Source organism: Panthera leo, chromosome B4, assembly GCF_018350215.1.
Source record: "Panthera leo isolate Ple1 chromosome B4, P.leo_Ple1_pat1.1, whole genome shotgun sequence".
NCBI classification, from domain to species: domain Eukaryota; kingdom Metazoa; phylum Chordata; class Mammalia; order Carnivora; family Felidae; genus Panthera; species Panthera leo.
In genome coordinates this window covers 59104324-59126422 of record NC_056685.1, presented here as the reverse complement: position 1 = coordinate 59126422, position 22099 = coordinate 59104324, and the positions used below count along the sequence as shown (strand labels likewise).

The window sequence follows — 22099 nt, the reverse complement described above, 5'->3', positions numbered from 1 at the left end:
AATGAGAGACTCAATCTCTTGAACTGTGAGATCATGACCTGAGCCAAAATCAAGAGTTGGACGCTTAACTGACTGAGCCACCCAGGTGCCCCCAAAGGGTTTTGATCAAGGGAATGGCATGGACAGAAAGATCACTCTGGTCATAACTTAAAAGTGAATTAGGTGTGGTGGAGGGGGAAAGTGGGCGTACCTAGTGTGTATGGAGTGTGAGATGTCAGTTGTCAACTCAGCACCAGTACCACTGCCTTCTACACCTGGCTCTCATCCCAGGAAAGAAGCTTGGGAATGACATTTTCCACTATCCCTTGCCTGCAGGGTTCCAGCTTAGACTGTGCCAATAAGAGGCCCTTGTGCAAGATGTGGAAAGTGGAAAAGACACAGTGGATTCCTTCAGTGGAGGCTGTGTGCACGTGAGGCTCACAGAGTCTGCCAGGCAAGCTCCTGCAGGTCAGCCTCCTCAGCAAGGCAGGCAGCTGAGCTCAGTGGCATCCAGGTTTTCATTAAACTTCTGACTGTCAACCTTTGCTGGAGGTCAGCAGCAGTTTCTCCCAGGCTTGATTACCCCAGCTTATGTATCCAAAGGTTATGTACGCTTCTAATTCCCCCTGTTAAGTCCCTCCTACCTGAAATATCTGAAGTGGTTTCTGTTTTCCTTACTAAGCTCCAACTGTTAGGAAGGTAAGTTCTTGCAGTAGTTGGGGTGAGAGATTAGGGGGGCTTGGTCCACAGTGCAGGCAGTGAGGATGGGGAAAAGGATGGATTCAATGTATATTTAAGAAGCGGAATCTATAGGACATTGTTATTAACTAAATGGAGGGAGTGAGAGAGATGAAGGGGCCAAAAATGACCACTAAGGTTTTGGTTTTACGGTCAGGCAATCTTGCTAACTTTGCCATCTGGTCCGTGTAGCTGGGAAGGGATGTGGACATCAGACATCCCCAAGTTGCTAGCCCAGCCTGGCCCCTTTCCAGATTGAAAGGCCGAGACCAAAAATGAACAAAAGAAATTGACTGCATGATGGTGAAAAAGATGTGCCCTTTTGCGGGATGTAAAAATCTGTACCCTGGAGGTTATGAGCCACTGTAATGAGTTATCATCTTTTTCAAAACTGCTCTAGCCAGCTCTGGGGCAGATGAAATTAATTAAGCCAGGCTGTGTCCAAATTTCAACCTAAAAGGGAATCTTCGGGGCAATGACCCAGCAGCTGGGGTCAGGGTGAGGGCTGAGGACTGGGATGGAACAGGAGCTACTTATCAGGGACTTCAGAGGTGTGGAGCACCAAGGATGAAAACCAAATGTTAATCCACAGGGCAAAGTTCAAAGAGAGAAAGTTCAAGCACTAAGCCAAAAGGAGAGAAGGTCACAATACAGGTGATAGAAGATGACAGAATCACAGACTGCAGATCAAGAGCACATAAAGTGAAGTTGTATGTACTTGCGGCGGATGCTGTTGAAGGAGCATTCCCACCAACATCAGGGAGTTTGGCCAAACCAGGGGAGGGTAATGATGGTCTAGACAGTTTACAGGAGCAGGGTAGACAGCATTTTCTTTGCATACAGGAATGTTTTGATTACAGGAGAACAGGGGCTTATCCATAGACTGAGGCCACCGACTACACTTTCTGTAGTGATTTCTAAAGTGTGTTACTAGAGAAGCATAGCTGTACATGTATCTCAAATGCACCAAAGAGGAGGCATCTGAGTACTACCTTGGGAACAAGAAATGGCTTTACGATAACCACTTAGCTTCCTTAGTGATCTCTCCTCTTAGAGAAATTTTGATCAATTGGATTGGAAGGTCGTTGAAGGCAAGGTTCAATATTGAATCCTCAGTGCCCATCACAATGCACAGCATCTATAAGCACAGTAAATATTCCAGTGGACTAACCACAACTCTCATCCACACATCTGTCTGCGGGGAGATACACCCAGAATTCCAACTCAAATGTCAGGACACCACTGCACAAGATCAAGAATGCCTCACCCCACCCTCTTCCCCTTGTCTCAGCAACTATAACCAGCCTCTGCTGATGGCTCCTGTGACCTGGGGGGGGGGGGGGGGGGGGGCTTTACCAAGAAAGGTAGAAGGTTTGGGTGGGGTATCCCCCTGAGGGCTGAGAGGAGAAGGTGGTTGTTAGAACCCTAGACCAGATAGTGACAACAGGAACCTCAGGCCTTAGATTCCCTATTTACTACGTGGCAATGACAAGTTACCTAAAGTCTCTAAACTTGAGTTTGTCCATCTGCAAAGTGGAGTTCATGGTGCCTAGATCAAAGAGTCCAGAGAACTAAATAAGGTTCGTAGGACAAGTGTCTGAATACCTGGGCATACGAAAGTTCTCCAGAGATGCATTCTCTTACAGGGTTCACTTTTCAATTCCAGCCTTTGAGATTGGTCCCTCTGTTCCCATTCTATTGCACTCACCTCCCTCTTCTCTCCTCCCTCATCTACGCTGAAGCTATTGTGGCCTACAACAGTATGGTTCGAAGTAGATGAAGAGTAAAATCCTGGCTCCATGCAGGTGGAAACTATCAGAGAGTGCATTTCTGCTGGGGGTTGTCTTCTTCCACCAAAATGCCAGGGGCAGAAGGCAGAGCTATGGAGACAGAACAACCAGAGGACAGATGCCACTACATAAAAGGGAAGACAACCATTTCCCAGAAAACATGCATGCACAATTTGCATTCTACGGGAAGAAGAGCAAACCCCGTTAAATTCCCTCCCTAAGCAGATTTCTGTAATTATTAGGACTTAAGAATACAGATGTTAAAAAGCATGTGCTTAAGGAGTTAGTTAAGCTTATACAATTGCAGATGGAAAGGCTGAAAATTTTCTGAAATTGGTATTAAGTACCCTCATACAATAAAGGGGCATTGCCAACACATATGGCATAGAAGAGAAAAAAAGATCCACTGATGAAAAAAAAAAAAAAAAAAAAAAAAGAGGACCTGAACAAGCCATTTATTTTAATCAGACCACCTCAGAGATGACTTGTGCCAACTGAATATCCATTCTCTGCTCCCTCTGTACTAGAAGAACCCCTACATTGGTGGGGGAGCCTCAACTAGAAAACTCTATTTCTAGCACTCCTGTAATAGGATTTGACATAGATATAAGCAGAAGTTATTGGGTGGAAATTATAAGAAAAGCTCTTTATAGGAGGTTTTCTCAGTTATGAGGCACCATTTTATCCACCCCTGCAGGAGCACCAGCAGCCATATTATGACCATGAGGAAATCCTGAGGATGGATGGAAGCTGGTGGAGAGTGGAGCAGAAAAGCAGAAGTCTGGGCTGCTCACAGCACTGTTACAACTTCATGTTACCTCTGGACTCTTTTCCTCCATGCTTCATTTATGTGACATAAAAAGAAACCCCTAATATGTTTAAGCTGTTTCTTTGAATCAAATGCAGCTCTTAACTGATACTCACATCTAAACTAGATTTCCATCAGTTTCCTTGTCAATGAGGATTATAAGTTAATATCAGAACCTTATTACTTTTTGGGTAATTAGATACACATTATTGCTTTAAGTTAACTATTGAATAACATTTACCAGTAGTTCTAAGTGCAGATTAAATCGTCCTTAGCTAGTCTTTCTGTTGCCTTTATAAAGTACCAGAGTCTCTTAGCATATAGCTCTCTGCACTGGGCAGACACCATATGAAATCAGTATTCAAGGATCACACCTATAATGGACAGATGAGATAAATGGTTGTTTAGTATATCCTATTCCTATTTGTGTCCCACAATGCATAAATATGAATCTCTTTGAGAACTTTGTACAGTTTTCATCAACAGTAACAAGGGGGGGGAAATGAGTCAACAGACCCCATGTTCATGTAGCCTCTCTGGATTCCACTATCCAGCTAGTCCAGGAGAATCCAGAGGAAGGTAGGAATCACTTTGTGGAAATTCTTAAGGACTTGTCATGTGCTCCTCGCTCCAGTTTTCCAGGCCTAATAGGTATTGTAAGCACAGGGGCACCTGGAGAGACGAGCCAGATACTTAGGGAGAGGAGAGCCAGGGAGCTCCCCCCTGTACTTGTAGGCTTTAGTTGTCTCTCTCCTAGCTGTTTTTTGTATGCAAGAACTTGGGGAATCTGAAGCATATATTAAATTCAGTAACACCTACACGAATGTTTGTGATAATCACATGAATACAGAAACACAAATCATTTCAGCAGCAATAAAATTCATTTCCTCCACTTCATATTATCTGCTCCTTGGTGCTATGCAAAGACTAATAGTTTACAAACTCCTCAAGCAGTGTTAACACACATATAAAACGTGATTCGTGTGTATATTTACAACCACAGACACATTAATTGGTAGTCTACAGTAAGTTCTTTTACAAATTAAACAGACTCTTGTGCTGTTCTTGCTAATTCGCTGAGTTCTGAACTGCAAAACCCAACCTTCTATTCTGGGATATGAAATCCGGTACCTTCACAAAAGCGCATTATCAATATTTAAAAGTTATATTTAGCTTCTGATGAGTAGCACTGGGGTTTCCCTCCCTTTTAAGATCCTTCTATGAGGTGGCCTTCTTTCCGTGCTGTGCCTGACAACACTAACTTTTTGTAGCTAAGAGCAATGTGCAAGCCCAGAGAAAGGACTCCAGGGGAAGCTTTCACTTATGCCTAATCTATCATCCCACTCTGTCTGCTCCCCCGCCTCCTTCATTTTAGCATCAACCCTAAACTTTCCAATGTTTATGAACTCTGCTTGGTGGGATGTATTTCCCTTTTTGATGGAAAATGATACAGAGTGACTATACATTTTTGCCCACCACCCAAAACAGAGGTGATTAAGAAAGGCATCTGCCCACCTAATGGGGCATTTTCACAGCCCATCAGGCAAGAAGGCTCATACCCTTGGGCAGATCTGGGGTCTCTAAAGCTATTGGAGATGGATGCTTAGTTTGAATCAAACTGGGAGTCCCATAACACCATAGTCATCTTCCAGGAGAGTGGTAGGTCTTACAGAACCCTAAAGGCAGAAAACCTCTCTTCTCTATAGAAACTTTAATTCTCTCAGGAGAGTTTAGTTTCTGTTGGAAATCCAAGACTTTGCAAGTAAGCATGATAAGACCTTCCAAAGTCACAAGGTGAATATAATGAGTGTAGCCCTTTGAATACTTACATGGGGGTAGGGGGAAGGGTGGGAACTGGGGTAAGTGTTCCCTTTCATTAGCGTCTCCATAGGTAGTGATTCCCTACTTAACCAAAGGAAAGCAATGCAAGCAGCCTCCCCTCCACCTATTAAAAGGACAAGGATGGGTATCTTTAACTGAAAGCAAGCCATCACAAAATTCTTTAATTATAGGCTCAAAGGGGTTTCGAGCTCATCTTGTATCTCCTTGGTTTTCAGCAGGACAGCATTAAATCTTCCTAAAAAGATAAGACTCAACCTATTTTTAAACATACCCAAAGAGGGCATTCTAGTCTTTTGTTCCTTTGTTAGGGGACTTTTTTTTTTTTTTTTTTTTTTTGTCCTTTCTAACCTCACCACAGGTGAACTTTTGCTATTACTAACCTGAAGTCTTCACATTAGAGTTTGGCTTGGTTTGCTCAGTGGAAATGGTGAACAGCTGGTCACCATGAGCCTTGTCTATACTGTACTTCTTTGTGTCCATCAGTCTGAAATTATAACAATTAATTAGGATATTTGGGTTTAAATCAATAAATTTGGAGTTACGTGCCAAATGAATCACTCACTGAACACAGACTGCCATCCTTCTTTCCCTCATACCTTGCTTTCTCAATCCCAAAGCTAACATCTCTCCCTTCCCTATCTCTCTTCCAACACTGTCCCCACCCCCAGTCCAACAAATGTGCATACTGACACTGGTAAATTTTTTTGTTAACTTTCTTAAAGTTTTTATTGATTCATTTTTGAGAGAGAGCAGGAGAGGGGCACAGAGAGAGGGAGAGACAGCAAATCCCAAGCAGGCTCTGCACTGTGAATGCAGAGCCCGATGCCAGTCTCGAACTCCCAAACCGTGAGATCATGACCCGAGCCGAAAACAAGAGTCGGAGGCTTAGCTTAACCCACTGAGCTACCCAGGCACCCTGACGCTGGTAAATTTTTTAAAACATCCTTTAAACAGCCAGTCAACATTCCCTATTGGTCCTATTACCCCAACAAGGGGTAATAATAGTTAAGAGCACAGACTCTGGAGCCCACTTGTGCTTATATCCTGGGTCTGGGAGCATAGGCACATTTTTGAAATCTCTCTACATATCTATTTTCTCATCTGTAGAATGGAGACAATAATTGTATCTACCTGACAAGGTTGTGGGAAAAATTAATGAGTTCATACATTAAAAGCCCCTTAGTGTAGTTTCTGGTTCTCTAATTGTAAATGCCACATAGTTGTTAGCTATTGTTATACCCTCCTTGCAGCAAATATTAAACTATGTCTCATATTCCAGAAGGTGAGAATCTGAGAAGAGGAGTAGGACTCAGGTTTTAAAGGAAGTGGATAAGCAAGAAGAGTTATCAAGGTGAATGGTTAAAGAAAAAAAAAAAAAGGCCAATAAGAGATAAAAGAAAAACTGTAAAGAAGGAGAAAAAACAGACATTTCGTGGGGAAAAGGTAGGAAGAGGAAGACATAAAGGAAAAGAAAAGAAACAGGGAAATGAGAAAAATGGTGGGCATGGAAAGGAAAGACAGAAGAAACGGAAAACTGAGAATAACAAAGGAAACCAAAAATTAGAAATGACTGCATTCACAGTTTGGCCTGGGTATCAGAAAGAGAAAGGAATGGAAGAGAAAACAAAAATGTGTACAGAAGTAGGGAAGCTTGGGACAGGATGATGGGGAGAGGAGATCAAAGTAATAACACAAAAGGCTTCATTTGCAGCAACAGGCTTCTGTGTCTTCAAATTATGAGAAGTGTACATCCAAAATTAACACACCCATGATCCACTAGTCTTCTTTCCCTTTCCCTCCTGTTCTCCCCCCCCCACCCCCGCCCTTTTCCTCCTGTTCTAAGTTGCTTTAGAGTCCTCCCCAGAATTAGTCCCTAAGGTTTGCCCTAGTCAGACGTCCGCCTTGTGTCTTGTCTGCTCTACCAACAAGGCCAAGATGAAGTGATCCAGTCTTTATTTTATTTTCACTAAATACTCTAGCTATGCTTTTCAAGTGAAAATTTAGCTGTGGAGCAAATATTTATACCCTCTTCCTACTTCAAACATTTACAAACCTATAAGGGGAGGTTTCATCTTAAAGGCATCCTCCCCAACCACTCCCCAACCCCCGTTTTTTGGCCAATTTAGAACAAGAGGATAGCACTGCAGGGATACGCCGCTCTTGGTGCATCAAATTGCCCTCCCCATTAAAGAGAATTAACTACCCCATGACTTGGAAACAAGAGAGAGATTGGATGGAGGTTTAAGATAAAGGCAGTATTTAAACATTATTTAAGTGTTATCATTATAAAATTTGTCTGTTTGATGCAAACTACGTCCGCCTATTTGAGGAAGTCGAGAGACCTTAAAGGGCTCTCTACACAGATGAAGTGGACAGACCGCGAGCGTCTCCTCTTGCCGGGGTGAGCCTGGGCCGCCGCCGCCGCAGCCGCGGGAGTCACGAAGCCAGACGCGGCGCGTCTCCGCCCAGGACTCTGGAGACTGCAGCAGCGCGCGCGGCGGCCGCGGCCCGGGCGGCTCCTGGAGGCTGGGAGGAGACGCGACTCCTGCAGACACGTGACCTCCTCCCAGCCGCCGCTTCCCGCGACCCAGATCCGTCCCCGGAACCCGCGCTCTGCCGGGCGGGCCGGGGCCGGGGGTAGGGGCGGGGGGGGAACACGTAGCGACGGCCCCGGTCCCTGCTGCGCCCGGGTGCGTGCGCTTTCGCCGTACTTCTCCCCTTGGTTCACGTGCCGTTGGCAGTGATGAAGGTTTCGGGGATAACCCAGAATGTGAATCTTACGCTTGCTGCAGGAAGGAAAGACCTTTGGTTTTATGTCTTTCTACTTATATAAGACAGATCAACATATATTCTCTCTATCCACCCCCAGAAGAGCCGAGTAGCGGCAGCAGCGGGGCGGGAGCCCTGGGAGTCCCGTAGGACGAGCTTGCCCCTGGCCTCCAAGGCCCCTGGCCGCCCGCTGCGTCGGGCGGCGTGGGCAGTGCGCATCTCCGGGCACCTCTCGGTAACTCTCGATAGCAGTGAGTCATGCTCCCGGGATGGCTCTGGGGATAGGTAACCCGGCTCGTGCTGGCTTGTGCTTCCCAGCACCGGGCGCCGCCGCTCCAGGGCGAGCGCGCGCGCGCGCACGGGTTCCCCGCGCAGTGATGTGGCAGCAGCGGCAGGTCGGATCACGTTGCTGGCCCTGTGCTGGTACCCGTTTGAGACAGGATTAAGGAGGGAGGCTTTGGAGGTGCCAGCGGTAGTAAACGTGGGTTCTGCACACTCCCAGCGTCGCTTATCCCGGGGGGGGGGCGTGGGGAGGAGAAGCACGAAGCACCACCCGAGGCGATGAGGGGCGATGGAGTTTAGCTGGCGAGTGATAAAGCTGCATTGCTTTTCCGCGGTAGCCCCTCTCGTCCTCTCCTCCCCCCTCTCTCCCGCCGCGTTCCTCTGGGAGCACCAGAGGCCCCAAACGTCGTCATCTGCTTCTGTGATTAGTGGCACCGCAATTCCGGCTGCTGCGGGAAGTTTGGGTGGCCCAGGGACACCGTGTCGCCGAAAGACACTTGGATTGCGACATTCTGACCCAGTGACTACATTTCCATTTATCTTAAATCCTTCAGGGAGCGGATTTCAAGTTGCCCCATTAGGGGGCAACCTCCAACCTGGGCCAGCCCGCGCCCCCCCCCCCCCCCCCCGCCCCCCAGGCCACTGAGCGGTGAGCAAACAAGTCTCCAAATTTTCCTTCGGGACTGAAGTTTACCCACCGCGAATTCTCTTTCTCTTTCCTTTCTCTGGTCCAAACCAACAGCGCAGTCGGTGGCGAAGCAAAAAGCCACGTTCACGTTCCTGCACCGTAATGACGGGCGAATTGAAGGAGTAGCATTTCCAAGCCCAGGAAGCCCTGGCTGCCCCGCACCCCCGGCGTCCCCTCCCCCTCCCCCAGCTGACTGCAACGCCTTTGGGAAGATGAATAGCTTGGCTGAAGTTGTTTTTCCTTTCCGGTGGCCCTGATCAGGTGTCCCCGCCCCCTCCTGCCGTTCGCCCTCCCTCGCAGCCTGCTCCCGACACCCCCCCGCCCCGGCCCGGCCCCTCCTCCCCCGCCCCCCTCCGGGCTGGACCGCGGATGGTACGTTCCGCACGTGAGCTGGGTGCTGGTCTGGCCGGCGACGCGCGTGCCCTGTGGCCAAACACTGCCCGGAGTGAGAGCAAACTACCAGCGCAGTGGGGCCGGCGCGAGTGTGCGTGCGTGTGTGTGCGTGTGTGCGAGAGAGCGAGCGCGGTGGGAGGGGGGGGGAACCAACTGCTTCACACTTTCAACACTGCACTGAAGAAGGGAGAGAGAGAGAGACTGGAGACGCACAGATCCCCCCAAGATCTCCCAAAGCTATCGTCCCACAGATTATAAAACAGAACCCCAAAAATCGAAACAGAGGAAACGGACAGCGGTTGAACATGGACGAAGGAATTCCTCATTTGCAAGAGAGACAGTTACTGGAACATAGAGATTTTATAGGGTAAGGTGCACGCACCCTTGCGAATATCTGTCTAGATATTTTTTTTTTTTTTCCTTCTCCAGAAAGTGGTATGGAGCGGGCAAGGGCAGTGCCCCTCCCCGAATGGGTGCCTGATGCTGATTTCTGTTTTGCAGACTGGACTATTCCTCTTTGTATATGTGTAAGCCCAAAAGGAGCATGAAGCGAGACGATAGCAAGGTAAGTGTAAGTTTCCGATGTTTCCCCATAACCTGCCTGGATAGTTAATTAGGGCCATTGATTTCACAGCGAAGCTCTGCCCGCAAATATATTCCAGCCCTTGAGCTTCCCCAACTGTGAATTTTAAGTGGTTTGCTGGATACTCTCAGGGGGAGATTAAACATCATACCTGAATTCAAATTGCATTTCAGAACAGTCCAAAGGAAAAGCTTTCTTGGCATAGTTTATCACATAATATGGGGGTTTTGGGGAGGGGTATTGTTTTATCCAATAAATGTTTAGCTTATTGTTTTCTCTTTTCCATGATTGTCGTATATTAAGGATACCTACAAATTACCGCACAGATTAATAGAAAAGAAAAGAAGAGATCGAATTAATGAATGCATTGCTCAGCTGAAAGATTTACTGCCTGAACATCTGAAGTTGACAGTAAGATGTACATTTTCATTCTTTGCTGCTCTCCAAGGGCGTGTTAATAGCTTGGTACTACTCCCAGAGATACAAGAATAAATGTAAATATCATATGCCTTACGACTTGGGCTGTAGTGTAGAGTTTCCCACAAACTCAAGAGTAGGTGCTCACAACTGAAGGCAAGAAATCATTTATAACTCGTCTTCTGGAAAGCTCAAGAAGTATAGGAATAGTACTTCTTTCAAAGTGTTTGCTTAAGTTGCTGTGCTGAGTGGAGAGCCGATTGAGCCAAATGTGTGTTTTTAAGTAACCAAAGTGCCCCCTTTCTTTTTTGCACCACTGCAGACTCTGGGGCATCTGGAGAAAGCGGTAGTATTGGAATTAACTTTGAAACACTTAAAAGCTTTAACAGCCTTAACCGAGCAGCAGCATCAGAAGATAATTGCTTTACAGAATGGTAAGTCAGTTCAGGGAGGCCAACCCACCCTGATGAAGCCGGGTAGCCCACAGAGGGGCAGTGTTAGGACTCTTCCCCCACCCCCTCCTCCTTCCTTGGGCCCATGGGCGCAGTCTCATTTGTTAAATTGCTTATACTTTCCCTTCATTGGAAAGTGCCCATTTCCCGAAGCATCCTAGAGGCTTTCAGCAGAACTCAGATTTTTATTTAAAGTGGCGGTTGCGCTCTCCACTTTGGTTTTTCAGCTGGGAGTAGAGCGCCCCCCTGCTCCCCCCCCCCCCCCCCGGCAACCAGTGGATTATATCACCCGAATACAGAGGAAAAACCGAGATCACTTTAGTCAATGTAGGGCCCACGTGATAAGCAGATGTTTTAACGTCGGTATTTTTCTTCTTGCCTCCATTCCTCTGCCCCCACCCCCACCCCTTCCTCATCCTAGGGGAGCGATCTCTGAAATCGCCCATTCAGTCCGACTTGGATGCGTTCCACTCCGGATTTCAAACATGCGCCAAAGAAGTCTTGCAATACCTCTCCCGGTTTGAGAGCTGGACGCCCAGGGAGCAGCGGTGTGTCCAGCTGATCAACCACTTGCACGCCGTGGCCACCCAGTTCTTGCCCACCCCTCAGCTGTTGACTCAACAGGTTCCTCTGAGCAAAGGCACTGGCGCGCCCTCGGCCGCCGCCCCCGCAGGGTCTGCGGCCGCCCCCTGCCTGGAGCGCGCCGGGCAGAAGCTTGAGCCCCTCGCCCACTGCGTCCCGGTCATCCAGCGGACTCAGCCCAGCGCCGAGCTCGCCGCCGAGAACGACACGGACACCGACAGCGGCTACGGCGGCGAGGCCGAGGCTCGGCCGGACCGCGAGAAGGGCAAAGGCGCCGGGGCGAGCCGCGTCACTATCAAGCAGGAGCCCCCCGGGGAGGACTCGCCGGCGCCCAAGAGGATGAAGCTGGATTCCCGCGGCGGCGGCGGCCTGGGGGGCGGCGCGGCGGCGGCGGCGGCCGCGCTCCTGGGGCCCGACCCGGCCGCCGCGGCAGCGCTGCTGAGACCCGACGCCGCCCTGCTCAGCTCGCTGGTGGCTTTCGGCGGAGGCGGGGGCGCGCCCTTCGCGCAGCCCGCGGCCGCCGCGGCCGCCGCGGCCCCCTTCTGCCTGCCCTTCTACTTCCTCTCGCCTTCGGCGGCCGCCGCCTACGTGCAGCCCTTCCTGGACAAGAGCGGCCTGGAGAAGTACCTGTATCCGGCGGCGGCCGCCGCCCCGTTCCCACTACTGTACCCCGGCATCCCCGCGCCAGCAGCCGCCGCCGCCGCCGCCGCCGCAGCCGCCGCCGCCGCCGCCTTCCCCTGCCTGTCCTCGGTGTTGTCGCCCCCTCCCGAGAAGGCCGGCGCCGCCGCCGCGACCCTCCTGCCGCACGAGGTGGCGCCCCCTGGGGCGCTGCACCCCCCGCACCCGCACGGCCGCACCCACCTGTCCTTCGCTGGCGCCCGTGAGCCCGGGAACCCGGAGAGCTCTGCTCAGGAAGATCCCTCGCAGCCAGGAAAGGAGACCCCCTGAATCCTCGCCCTCTTTCTTAGACAGGACGAGGGTTCACGCGGAATAATAATATTAATAAGTTAAAACACCCTTAACGTTTTTAAGGGAGGAAGTGTAATAGATGCACGACAGGCTTTTAAAACAACAACAACACAGGTGTTTTGTGTACATTTGGAGTTCCTGTTTTGCTCATCCCTCACCACCCCACCCTCCGCACACTAACATCCTTTTCTTCCCCCACCGGCTCTAAAAGATCCTCTGCGGTATTGATACTTTATTCTTTAAAGAATTTCCCCCCAAATAAGTTTTGCCTTCCTTTAGGCCATGTTCCATTGTTTTTTTAAAATACAGAACCTAATTCTGGAGGAAGTGAGAAGGGTCTGCTGTGTGGGTGAGCTAATTGAACCAGGGGAGGAGCAAGGTGGCCCAGGAGTTGACCTGAACGGCAGGTAGGCAGTTGTTATCTGCCTGCCTCATGTGTGCCCTGCCTGCTTCAGGAGGCTTTCCACAAACAGTGAGGACCTTTTAGAACTGAATTTACTCTTCAGTATTTTATAATGTTCAGCTTTTTAAAAGGTATATATTTTTCAAAGAGGAAGAAGTGAGGATGCAGTCACTTGCGTTGCAACCTATTCTGAAGTGGTTTGAATGGTATCCCTTAGTAACTTGCTCTTGTTTAAAGAGACACGGAGTTGGGCCATTGTCAGAACTAAGTCAGGGAAGGAGATGGATGAGGAAGGCCGGAATCATTCTTGGTACATTTACTAGCACTTTATTGAGAAATTGACCGTGAATCAATTGACTTGTCTTAATTTCATATATATATATATATATATATCTGTATCTATCTATAGATATATACAAACACATATGTGGATATATATAGATACATATAGATATATATATTGCATCTATTCCCACCTTGTCATTATTTAATCCACCAGGTTCCTAAGTTTTTATAATATTGCTGTAAAAAAAAAAAAAGGAATGTGCACTGAACTTAAAAACAAAAAAGAAAACAAGTCCAAGATGATTTATCCTATATTCTTTCTGTTAAATAACAAAAGTGGAGAAAAGCATTAAACTGGTCAGTTTTGAGTGGAAATGCTGTAAAGATGTGGAATGAAGCCCTGTGTGGCCTTCCTATCTCCAAGTCTATGTATTTTCTGGAGACCAAACCAGATACCAGATAATCACAAAGAAAAGCTTTTTTTAATAAGGCTTAAACCAAGACCTTGTCTAGATATTTTTAGTTTGTTGCCAAGGTAGCACTGTGAGAAATCTCACTTGAATGTTATGTAAGGGGTGAGACACAACAGTCTGACTATAAGTGAAGAAAATATCTGGGTCTTTTAGTCAGTTTGGTGCATTTGCTGCTGCTGTTGCTACTGTTTGCCTCAAACGCTGTGTTTAAACAACGTTAAACTCTTAGCCTACAAGGTGGCTCTTATGTACATAGTTGTTAATACATCCAATTAATGATGTCTGACATGCTATTTTTGTAGGGAGAAACTATGTGCTAATGATATTTTGAGTTAAATATCTTTTGGGGAGGATTTGCTGAAAAGTTGCACTTTTGTTACAATGCTTATGCTTGGTACAAGCTTATGCTGTCTTAAATTATTAAAAAAAAATAAATACTGTCTGCAAGAAACCAGCTGGTTTAGAAAGTTTTAGTATGTGAAGATAAACTAGAAATTATCTTTATATTCTAGTATTTTCAGCACTCCATAAATTCTATTACCTAAAAAATATTGCCACACTATTTTGTGATTTTAAAATTCTTACTAAGGAATAAAAACTTTAATATACGACATGAGATTGTCTAATAATTAAAAAGACATACTGCTCAATTAGTTTTAAGATATCTATGAATTGAGGGATGAAAGCTATTAATGTTCTAAGATAAAGAACTTTGTCATTGGCTTGATAACACACGTTTCCAATTTCTTGCAAGCCTCCAGGCTCTGGCTGTGTCTACCTACTTATTTCCAGTGTATCTCAATGAAAAGTGCAAAAGAAAAACCTACCAATCACTTGCGTGGTCTGTTGATGTTAGACCCAATTTGCTAATGTTTTTATGATTGATGAATTTTTCATTTCTCATCTTGACACCAGATAGGCCTGGTGTTTCTCCAGTATAAACACACTGTCATGTAGGAGAGCTTAATTTCTCCATATATTTTTAGCTCTTCAATCTTTAAAAAATAATTTTACTGTGGAACTTCATCATAGAATTCAAGGAAAAGAAATAATTATCTTTAGACTTGTCTCAAATTCATAATCAAATTTGTGATTTACTATAAACTGTGTGAAGGATTGTCAATTTTTAGTTTCAGTAATGTTCTTCACAAACCCTTTGATTTTTGAAAGGTGTTGAAAGAATAGTCAAAATTTATGAGATGTAGAAAAAGTGCTCCCTCTGCTGACTTACAGCAAAGAAACTCCAAGTCATTGAATGTGGAGTCAAAGGAATCTCAGAGATCAGTCTGTCCAGCCCCCTGCATTTTATAGTATGAGGGAAATGAAGCCTAAAGATATCATATATCCTCCTAAGATCAAACTGCTAGCTGGAGGTATCACAAGAGGCCTGAACTATTGTATCCCCCCAGTCAGTAAACTACCTCCCACTGGAAGTATCTTTAACCACATAAACTGAAATTGACTGGGTAGCATTGGTGAACCATCATAAATAAACCACAAGAACAAAGGAAATAAAAATGACCATTAGGAAACCAGGTAGGATTTTTGAGCACCATAATTTATCGAACTTTAGAAAGATATTGTCTATACCAGAATAATGGGATAAAGTAGGATTTTAAATATTTTGAGCTACATTTTAATGTCCTATTGTAATCATACTACTTTCAGAACCAAAAATGATTCAGAGTAAATCAGAGAACAGTAAAATGTTTTTGCATTTGTATAATTTTGGTATAATAGAGTAAAAAACCTTAGGGTTGGGCCAGATTTTATAGGTCAGTTATTTAGTCCAAATGTCTATATACTTATATGGTAATATAAAGTTAGTGAGGACAGACTGCACAATAATATTGTCTATATGGCATCTGAAAATTATTATTTTCATAATTGATTTATTTTATGAATTAAAACACTAGAGTAATAACTCCAGTAATAATTTACCAAGGATGGTCCTGTACCTGCAGTGGTGAAATTTTACCCAAAATATTTTGTAGTATACGTGATTTTTCAGTCTAAGACAGACATGAATCTTGAGTTAGTAATGCTTTTATACATATAGTATTATGCCACTTAATTTTATGTACATATGTATTTCTCAGCAAACATCATATTGAATTGATAAGTGGCCTCTCCCCCGACAAAGAGCTAAGGCACTAGAAACTACATTTTAATAGCTATTTAAAGTATGACTGGAGTTTTAGTTCCTATCATTGTGAAAATTATTTTTCATTTAGTTCACTGTTATTGGCCATGCAGGCCATAAGTTTGGTTATTGCTCATCAACTGAGATTGGTTCAAAAGTATGTAAAAGAAGGCCTCAGCCAATTTCTGAATATGTCACAGGTCAATTTTGAACCACTCCATGGAAGGTGATTGCCAGTTGAGATCGTTGGAAGACAAGGCTGGGCAAACAGACTAAGGCCTTTTCCTTTAAAGAGAAATGAACAGAGGCCTCGTGAACCAATTAAGGCTGTTATAATGCCAAAACCTGGCTGTACTATTGTGATAATAGTATTTTACTTCAATCTGATGTTTTTCTCGTTAAACAAAATCTATTGGACCCTCGGATCAATACTTATTGTTCTGTGCTATGTAAGTTCAAAATGGATATACAGTGCATGTTAAAGTCCAATGTAAGTTCTAGTTTTTCACATAATTTAATAGGAGATTGACAAGGAAAATTATCACATATTTCTTGTGATTAGGATGAGATTTATACTAAAAAGCATGTGCAGCGTGTGCTTAAAAATAGGCTCCTAGAAAGGAGTTGGACATTTGTCTTAAAATTGGGTTTCTTTCCCTACTTCAGTGATTACCATATTGAAAACTCCAAACAAATGTAAAACTATACCTTTTTCAAAGTTGATATTTTAAAATTATGAACTTAGTGATGCCCAATTTATCTGGCCTCAAGGAATGACACGTGTCCCATGAAACAATGATTCAGAAAACTGAAGATTCTATATTTAAGTTTATTCATTTATCTTTTCTTTTTTTCCTTAACATTTTAGTGAAAAGCTTCCTAAAAGATATTACACAGGTCCTCTATACTGTCTTATACACCTCTTATAAATAAATACCCTATCCATAGTTATCCATTCTCCATAATTCAGGGTCACCCTTATAAATACCACTTTTGCACTATGCATGTCATCTGGGAGTATTAGCATCTGCACTAAATACTTTCTGAGTTCTTATATCTGCTTTTTATAGGTTTGTCAATCTCTTTACTCACGATCAGGCTGCCAGCTGTCACTTCTTGATGTGTCAGAGTCCTTGCCTCTAACTCTTATCTAATTTGCTATCTCTGACTTACTGAGACCTGGGAAACCATTCGACAAAAACCACACCCATTTGAAATGTGCCTAAAATTAGAATAAATAGGCTCTAACAGAAGTACCTAGGATCACTTTTCTAAACTGTGTGAGCTTATAGAATCAGTAACATGTTTCTCCCCTAACGCTTTTTTCTTCTTTTACTTTTCACATTCTTGGCAATGTTCCTATCAGAACACTTATGCAAAAGCCCTCAGATATTTTATATATTTTTTGATCATCTTATTAAGTAAAAAAGCAGCTTGCTAATGGCTTTATTCCACAGCTAACCACAAAATAATGACATTTCGATGCCAGAAACAAATTATTTTATCTGATGAACATTTCTTTCTCTCAGACTGATAGGAGTAGAGCACCAAGGGTCATTAGTAAAAACTGATTCAGCATTTTGATTCATGGATGACCCTGGCCCTGCTTCTGCTGTGTAATCACCCCCACCTCTGGGTTTTAGAAATCTTGAGTGGCACATCCAGTAAAAACATTCTGGGGAACTGGCAGGGAGGTGTGTGGGCCCAGATGCTGCCTCTGAACTTAGACACACCCATTGGAGAGCTTCTGGTAAGAGGTTTCAGACTTCCTACTGATTGCAACACACTCCTTATCTCAGTGAGCCTATAGATTGAACAAACGGTGGGCCTGGGGATACAGGCATCTGGTTTGACCCTACTATATGTAAGGTGCTGTGATAGTGCAGGACAATCAAAGATTAATAATCTCTGAAGATCTCAAAGTCTAGTGGGAGTGACAGACCAACACTAAAAGAACTTAATGCAACATAGTAGGTGCTATAAAGAGGTGAATACTAGGGGGTGAGGGTTGCTACCTTCATCTGATTAAGTCTGAGACAGCCTAGAGTAGTAGTAGCTGGTTTTCACAGAATGAGCAGGTGAGTGAGTCCTTGGGGCTCTCTCCAAGAAGGTTCTGATATACTCTGGTCCTGTGCTGAGTACCAGGAGTTTAATTGGCTATATTTGACTAAGGTCTGAGCAAGGATTTCCTAATTTCTTAGTCTCTTTAGAACCTGACTGCTGTACTCTCTCACCATCATCTCCTCTTGAGGACCTGAACCATGAGCTGGGACTGAGTGGTCATAACATTTCCTACTGCAAAAGAGAACATTCATAGCATGATAATCTCTAATGCAGCAGAGGGGTAAAAACCTAGTACCTCACAAGCAGCTCTGTCTCACCTCAACCGTTGATCTTTCTTACAGAAGAAACTAAGGGTGACTTCTTTCCCTTCACGTAAGGGCGTGATGATCCATGTTCTCCACTCAGCACAGGAGAGGGGGAAATGAGAGAGATAGAGAGCAGTCCTAAAGGGAAACAAGGATTCCTTAGGTCTATTTTTCAAAACCTCCAGGAGGAGGCTGAGGCAAACAACTAGTCCAAGGTCATGTAGCTCACTAAGTAGCCAAATGAGGACTGGAACCAGATTTTTTGGTTCTGAGTCCACTGCTCTTTATGCTATCACCCCATGGCAATAGTAATGAGGAGGGGAAAGCCTGACTTTTGCTCATGACATGAGTGGAGCTAGTCCACGTGAGGTCCTAACAGGCAAGAATATATAGTTGGTGGTGGAGAAGGAAAGATGGCCAGACAATCCCTTTCCAAAACATGGAATAGAGCATGCAATAATTGAAGATAGAGAAATTCTGGAGACACAATAGTCAAGGTCCTCTACAAAGAACCATACAGTTTTGCTGTCTACTAATTTGGAGACATCCAGAAATGTGCCCTCCTTTGTTTGGAAGTCCACACATGATCTGGTGAGCGCTCCACCTTTGCCTCTACGCCTCCTACCTACGTGGTCTGGTTTAACTCTAAAGATTCTCCATGGAAGAAGGAATCAAAGCAAACTACGAATCTGGACAAAAGGAACATTTAGATTTGAGGAAGTAGGAAAGAGGGCGATTTGCTACAGTTTTTACATGGGGTATTTTTAGGATGTTGTAAACTTTAGCTACAGTTTCAATTTGAAGCCTTTTACATATTGCTATGCACATGTGTATACCTAGAATATCAAATGTTTCACAACGAGGTGTTCAGTATCCACCACACAACCCTGTAATAAACTTTGATTCCATATGCAGCTTTACAGGTTCAGTATTGCGTTTAGAAAATTAGTTTCCATGGGGAGCCTGGGTGGCTCAGTCGGTTAAGCCTGCGACTTCAGCTCAGGTCATGATCTCGCAGTCCTGAGTTCGGCCGGCCCACCACCGGCTCTGTGCTGACGGCTCCCAGGCTGGAGCCTGTTTCAGATTCTGTGTCTCCCTCTCTCTCTGCCCCTCCCCCGCTCACGCTCTGTCTCTGAAAACTGAATAAACCCTAAAAAGAAAAAAACAATTAAAAAGAAAAAGAAAAGTAGTTTTCACAGGTGAACTCCACCCTGGATCCTGTTCCTGCAGACTTTCAGTTACTTAGGGTAATCAGAAAATTCCTTTATAATACGACATTTTAAAGACACTGGCTTCTCTTTCCATACTACCTTAAGCAGGGCTTGGTTTTCGAGTATGTATATGTTGAACGAAACTCATCTGCGGAGCTATAACGCAGCTGGGTGATCCGCACGTGACCCAACAGGTGAAGAAACCGGACTATACGCCTGCATCCCTGGAGAGCAATGTGCGCGCGATGAAGGAGCCATTTCTGAGGTCTGTGTTTGAAACGTACTCATTTAAACACTGGTAAGCCAACTCTAGCTCCTTAAATCTCCCTACGAGCGCTTCTTGGTGGAGAATTAAAGCGGGGAGGGGAGGGGGGAATAATATCATCAGCCTTGAGATCTTCAAGGAGCCCTGGGATTGGAAAGAGAGAAGCATTCTTAGGTTGCCTAGCGATAAATCTGACGATGATATCATTCTCCCGGAGGCCGGCCTCCCCCTCCGGTCCCCTCCCGGCCGGCTTTCCTTCCCCACCCCCCGTCTCCCTCCCACGCCGGGGTTCAAAGTACAGCCGTGCGGGGTAAAGGAGCAGGAGCCGGACGCGGCGCTGTCACGTGTGTCCGCACATGCCCGGGCGCACGCTGCGCGGCACGTGAGAGGGGGCGGGGCGGGGGCGGGGAGGCGCCTGCTCGCGACTTTCCGCGCGTGCGCTCTGGACCCCGCGCCCACCACCGCCTAGACGCGGCCTCCGGGAGCGGGCGGCCAGCTGGCTGGCGGGGTGGAGGGCTCGCGGAGCCGCGGGCGGGGCGGCCGGGTGGGGTTGAGGACGCACCCTCCCAACAGCTGCGACACAGTCTTCCCTGCTGAGTCTGAGCGGGCCGGCCCTAGGTAGTCATTCCTCCCGAATTAAAGCTGGCTCTGACTCCGGGCTCCTCGAACCGTTCTGACACAGCAGTTTCCGTGCAGCCCTTCTGGGCGCGGGTTAGAGGAAGGTCGACAGCCGCCTAGGGAGGGCCTTGGGGCGGAGACTTCAAGCCTGGGCTGGCCGGGGGAAGTGACAGGTCGGGAGAGGGGGACGGGGATGGGGGAGGGAGGTGGCTGACACACCCGGCGGCGCCGGGTCTGGGGCCAGACCCCGTCCTGCCCTGGTCCCAGGGCCACGTCCTCCCGGAGAAACCCCGGGCGGTCGGTGGGAGACCTGCGCAAACCCGGTGTCGATGTTACCGGCTGGTGGAGTCGTTGTAGCTTTCAGTAGTCTCAGTTTTACACATTGAATTCCCACTGATTAACTAGGGGATTTAGTTAATTATGATAAAATTTATTGGGACTTTCTATGAAAGGTTTAAAGTAAGTGATTTTGTGGCAGTAACGGATTCTGCATGGTGCAGTAAAGTGAAGGAAATTAATGTAGTCAGTGGCTGAAAGATGTTTTTTTTTTTAATTAAAAAACATTTGCAAGTCGATTAAGAAAAAATGATCAAATCTCACACTCACTTTTCGAAGTGATCACCATATTTGATTTTTGTAAAACTCCTAGAAACATGCATGCTTGTAAATGATCTAATATGAGTAATTAGCGTGGAGGAATTTGGAATTCATGATGCCCTTTAGATAACCGAGAATACCCAGCAGTGTAACAAAAGTAGGGAAGCACCATTACCTCCTGCAAATATGTTTTTGGTCTTGTGATGGAAAGCGATCTCCAACGTTGCCAGTAATATTTGGACAGGTCAGGTGCCAGTATTTGCAAAGACATCATAGAGCGGTTGTGTACCGTCAGGTGGAAAGGGTACAGTGAGTGCCATCCTGGAGACAGACTGCTATAAGCTAACAGGCATTCACAAAGCACAAGACGACTTCATTGTTGTTCGCTTTTTAATAATACGTATGAATAATGTCCTGGACAGCTTAGTTATTAATAATATCCAGAAAGTTTACAAAGCAAAGATAGACTTCAAATATGCACTCAACAAATTTATATTGAGCTCTTACTATGTGCCAAGCATTGGGGATATAGCAGTGATCAATACGGACAAATATTGGGGATATAGCAGTGATCCATACTGACAAATTAATCACCCATCATGGTGCTCAAAACCTGTAATAAAGCCTCACAAGTTGTCAGGCACTTGCCAATCGATTATTATTGCTACAACCAGTGATCAGTATCCCTCTGCACCTGATTCTTTTTCACTTGGCACTTGCCAGGTGAAAGGACTACATCTCCTGTCTCATCAGTGCCCATATCCTTTCTCCTATTTCTTTTCCCCTTTTCCCACCCCCTTTGGATCCATACTTGTCTAGTCTTCTAAGAGGGTAAGTTTGATCCTTACCCAGAATATTTGTACTTGCTCATCCATCTGCCTGCAACATTCAGCCCCGGATGTCTGGATAGCTAATTCCAGCCCCCCAACCCCCACCTTTTTATAGATCTCTGTTCAAATGCCACTTCTTGAGAGAGGCCCTATCTGAGCAGCCCAAAGGCAATATATAAAATACCAGTTCCCCCTATCATTCTTTACTTTTATTCTACTTTTTTTTTCACAGTGTGTATCACCCCTGACATAGTGTGTGTGCATACTGGTATATATGTCTACACACAACACACACACACACACACACACACACACACACACGTAATTTGTTTATTGCTTGTCTGTCTCATTAGAATGAACAGGGACTTTGTTTTGTTCATTCCTGTTTGTCCATTGCCAAGAATGGTACCTGGCAGTAAATAGGTAACTATTTGCCTTTTATAAATAAACATGTATCAATTCTCAATAAATATTTGCTGGATGAATGAGTGAACATCTCTGGCAAGTGCTTTAGCTTGATTGTCTCACCAAAGACCATAGCACAGGCCCTCTCAAAGTGTCTTTTCATATTATGAATCCATTTTCTCAACACTTACTAAGCACCTGCTATGTT

General features: G+C 45.5%; 1 protein-coding gene across 1 annotated transcript; it reads left to right on the top strand.

Moving 5' to 3' along the window:
• The first annotated feature begins 9281 nt into the window (after positions 1–9281).
• Positions 9282–13037, top strand: BHLHE41 (basic helix-loop-helix family member e41). The gene is made up of 5 exons (XM_042948449.1): positions 9282–9656; positions 9791–9854; positions 10176–10283; positions 10612–10723; positions 11163–13037. The coding sequence occupies exons 1-5, from the start codon at positions 9595–9597 to the stop codon at positions 12269–12271; spliced, it is 1455 nt and encodes a 484-aa protein (XP_042804383.1). The 5' UTR covers positions 9282–9594; the 3' UTR covers positions 12272–13037.
• The last annotated feature ends 9062 nt before the right edge of the window (positions 13038–22099 follow it).

Bases quoted from the DNA above. Each gene is read 5' to 3' on its own strand.
- BHLHE41 (XM_042948449.1), top strand. From the start codon at position 9,595: ATGGACGAAGGAATTCCTCATTTGCAAGAGAGACAGTTACTGGAACAT. The intron at 9,657-9,790 runs GTAAGGTGCACG...TCTGTTTTGCAG, and splicing joins GAACATAGAGATTTTATAGG to ACTGGACTATTCCTCTTTGT. The intron at 9,855-10,175 runs GTAAGTGTAAGT...TCGTATATTAAG, and splicing joins TGAAGCGAGACGATAGCAAG to GATACCTACAAATTACCGCA.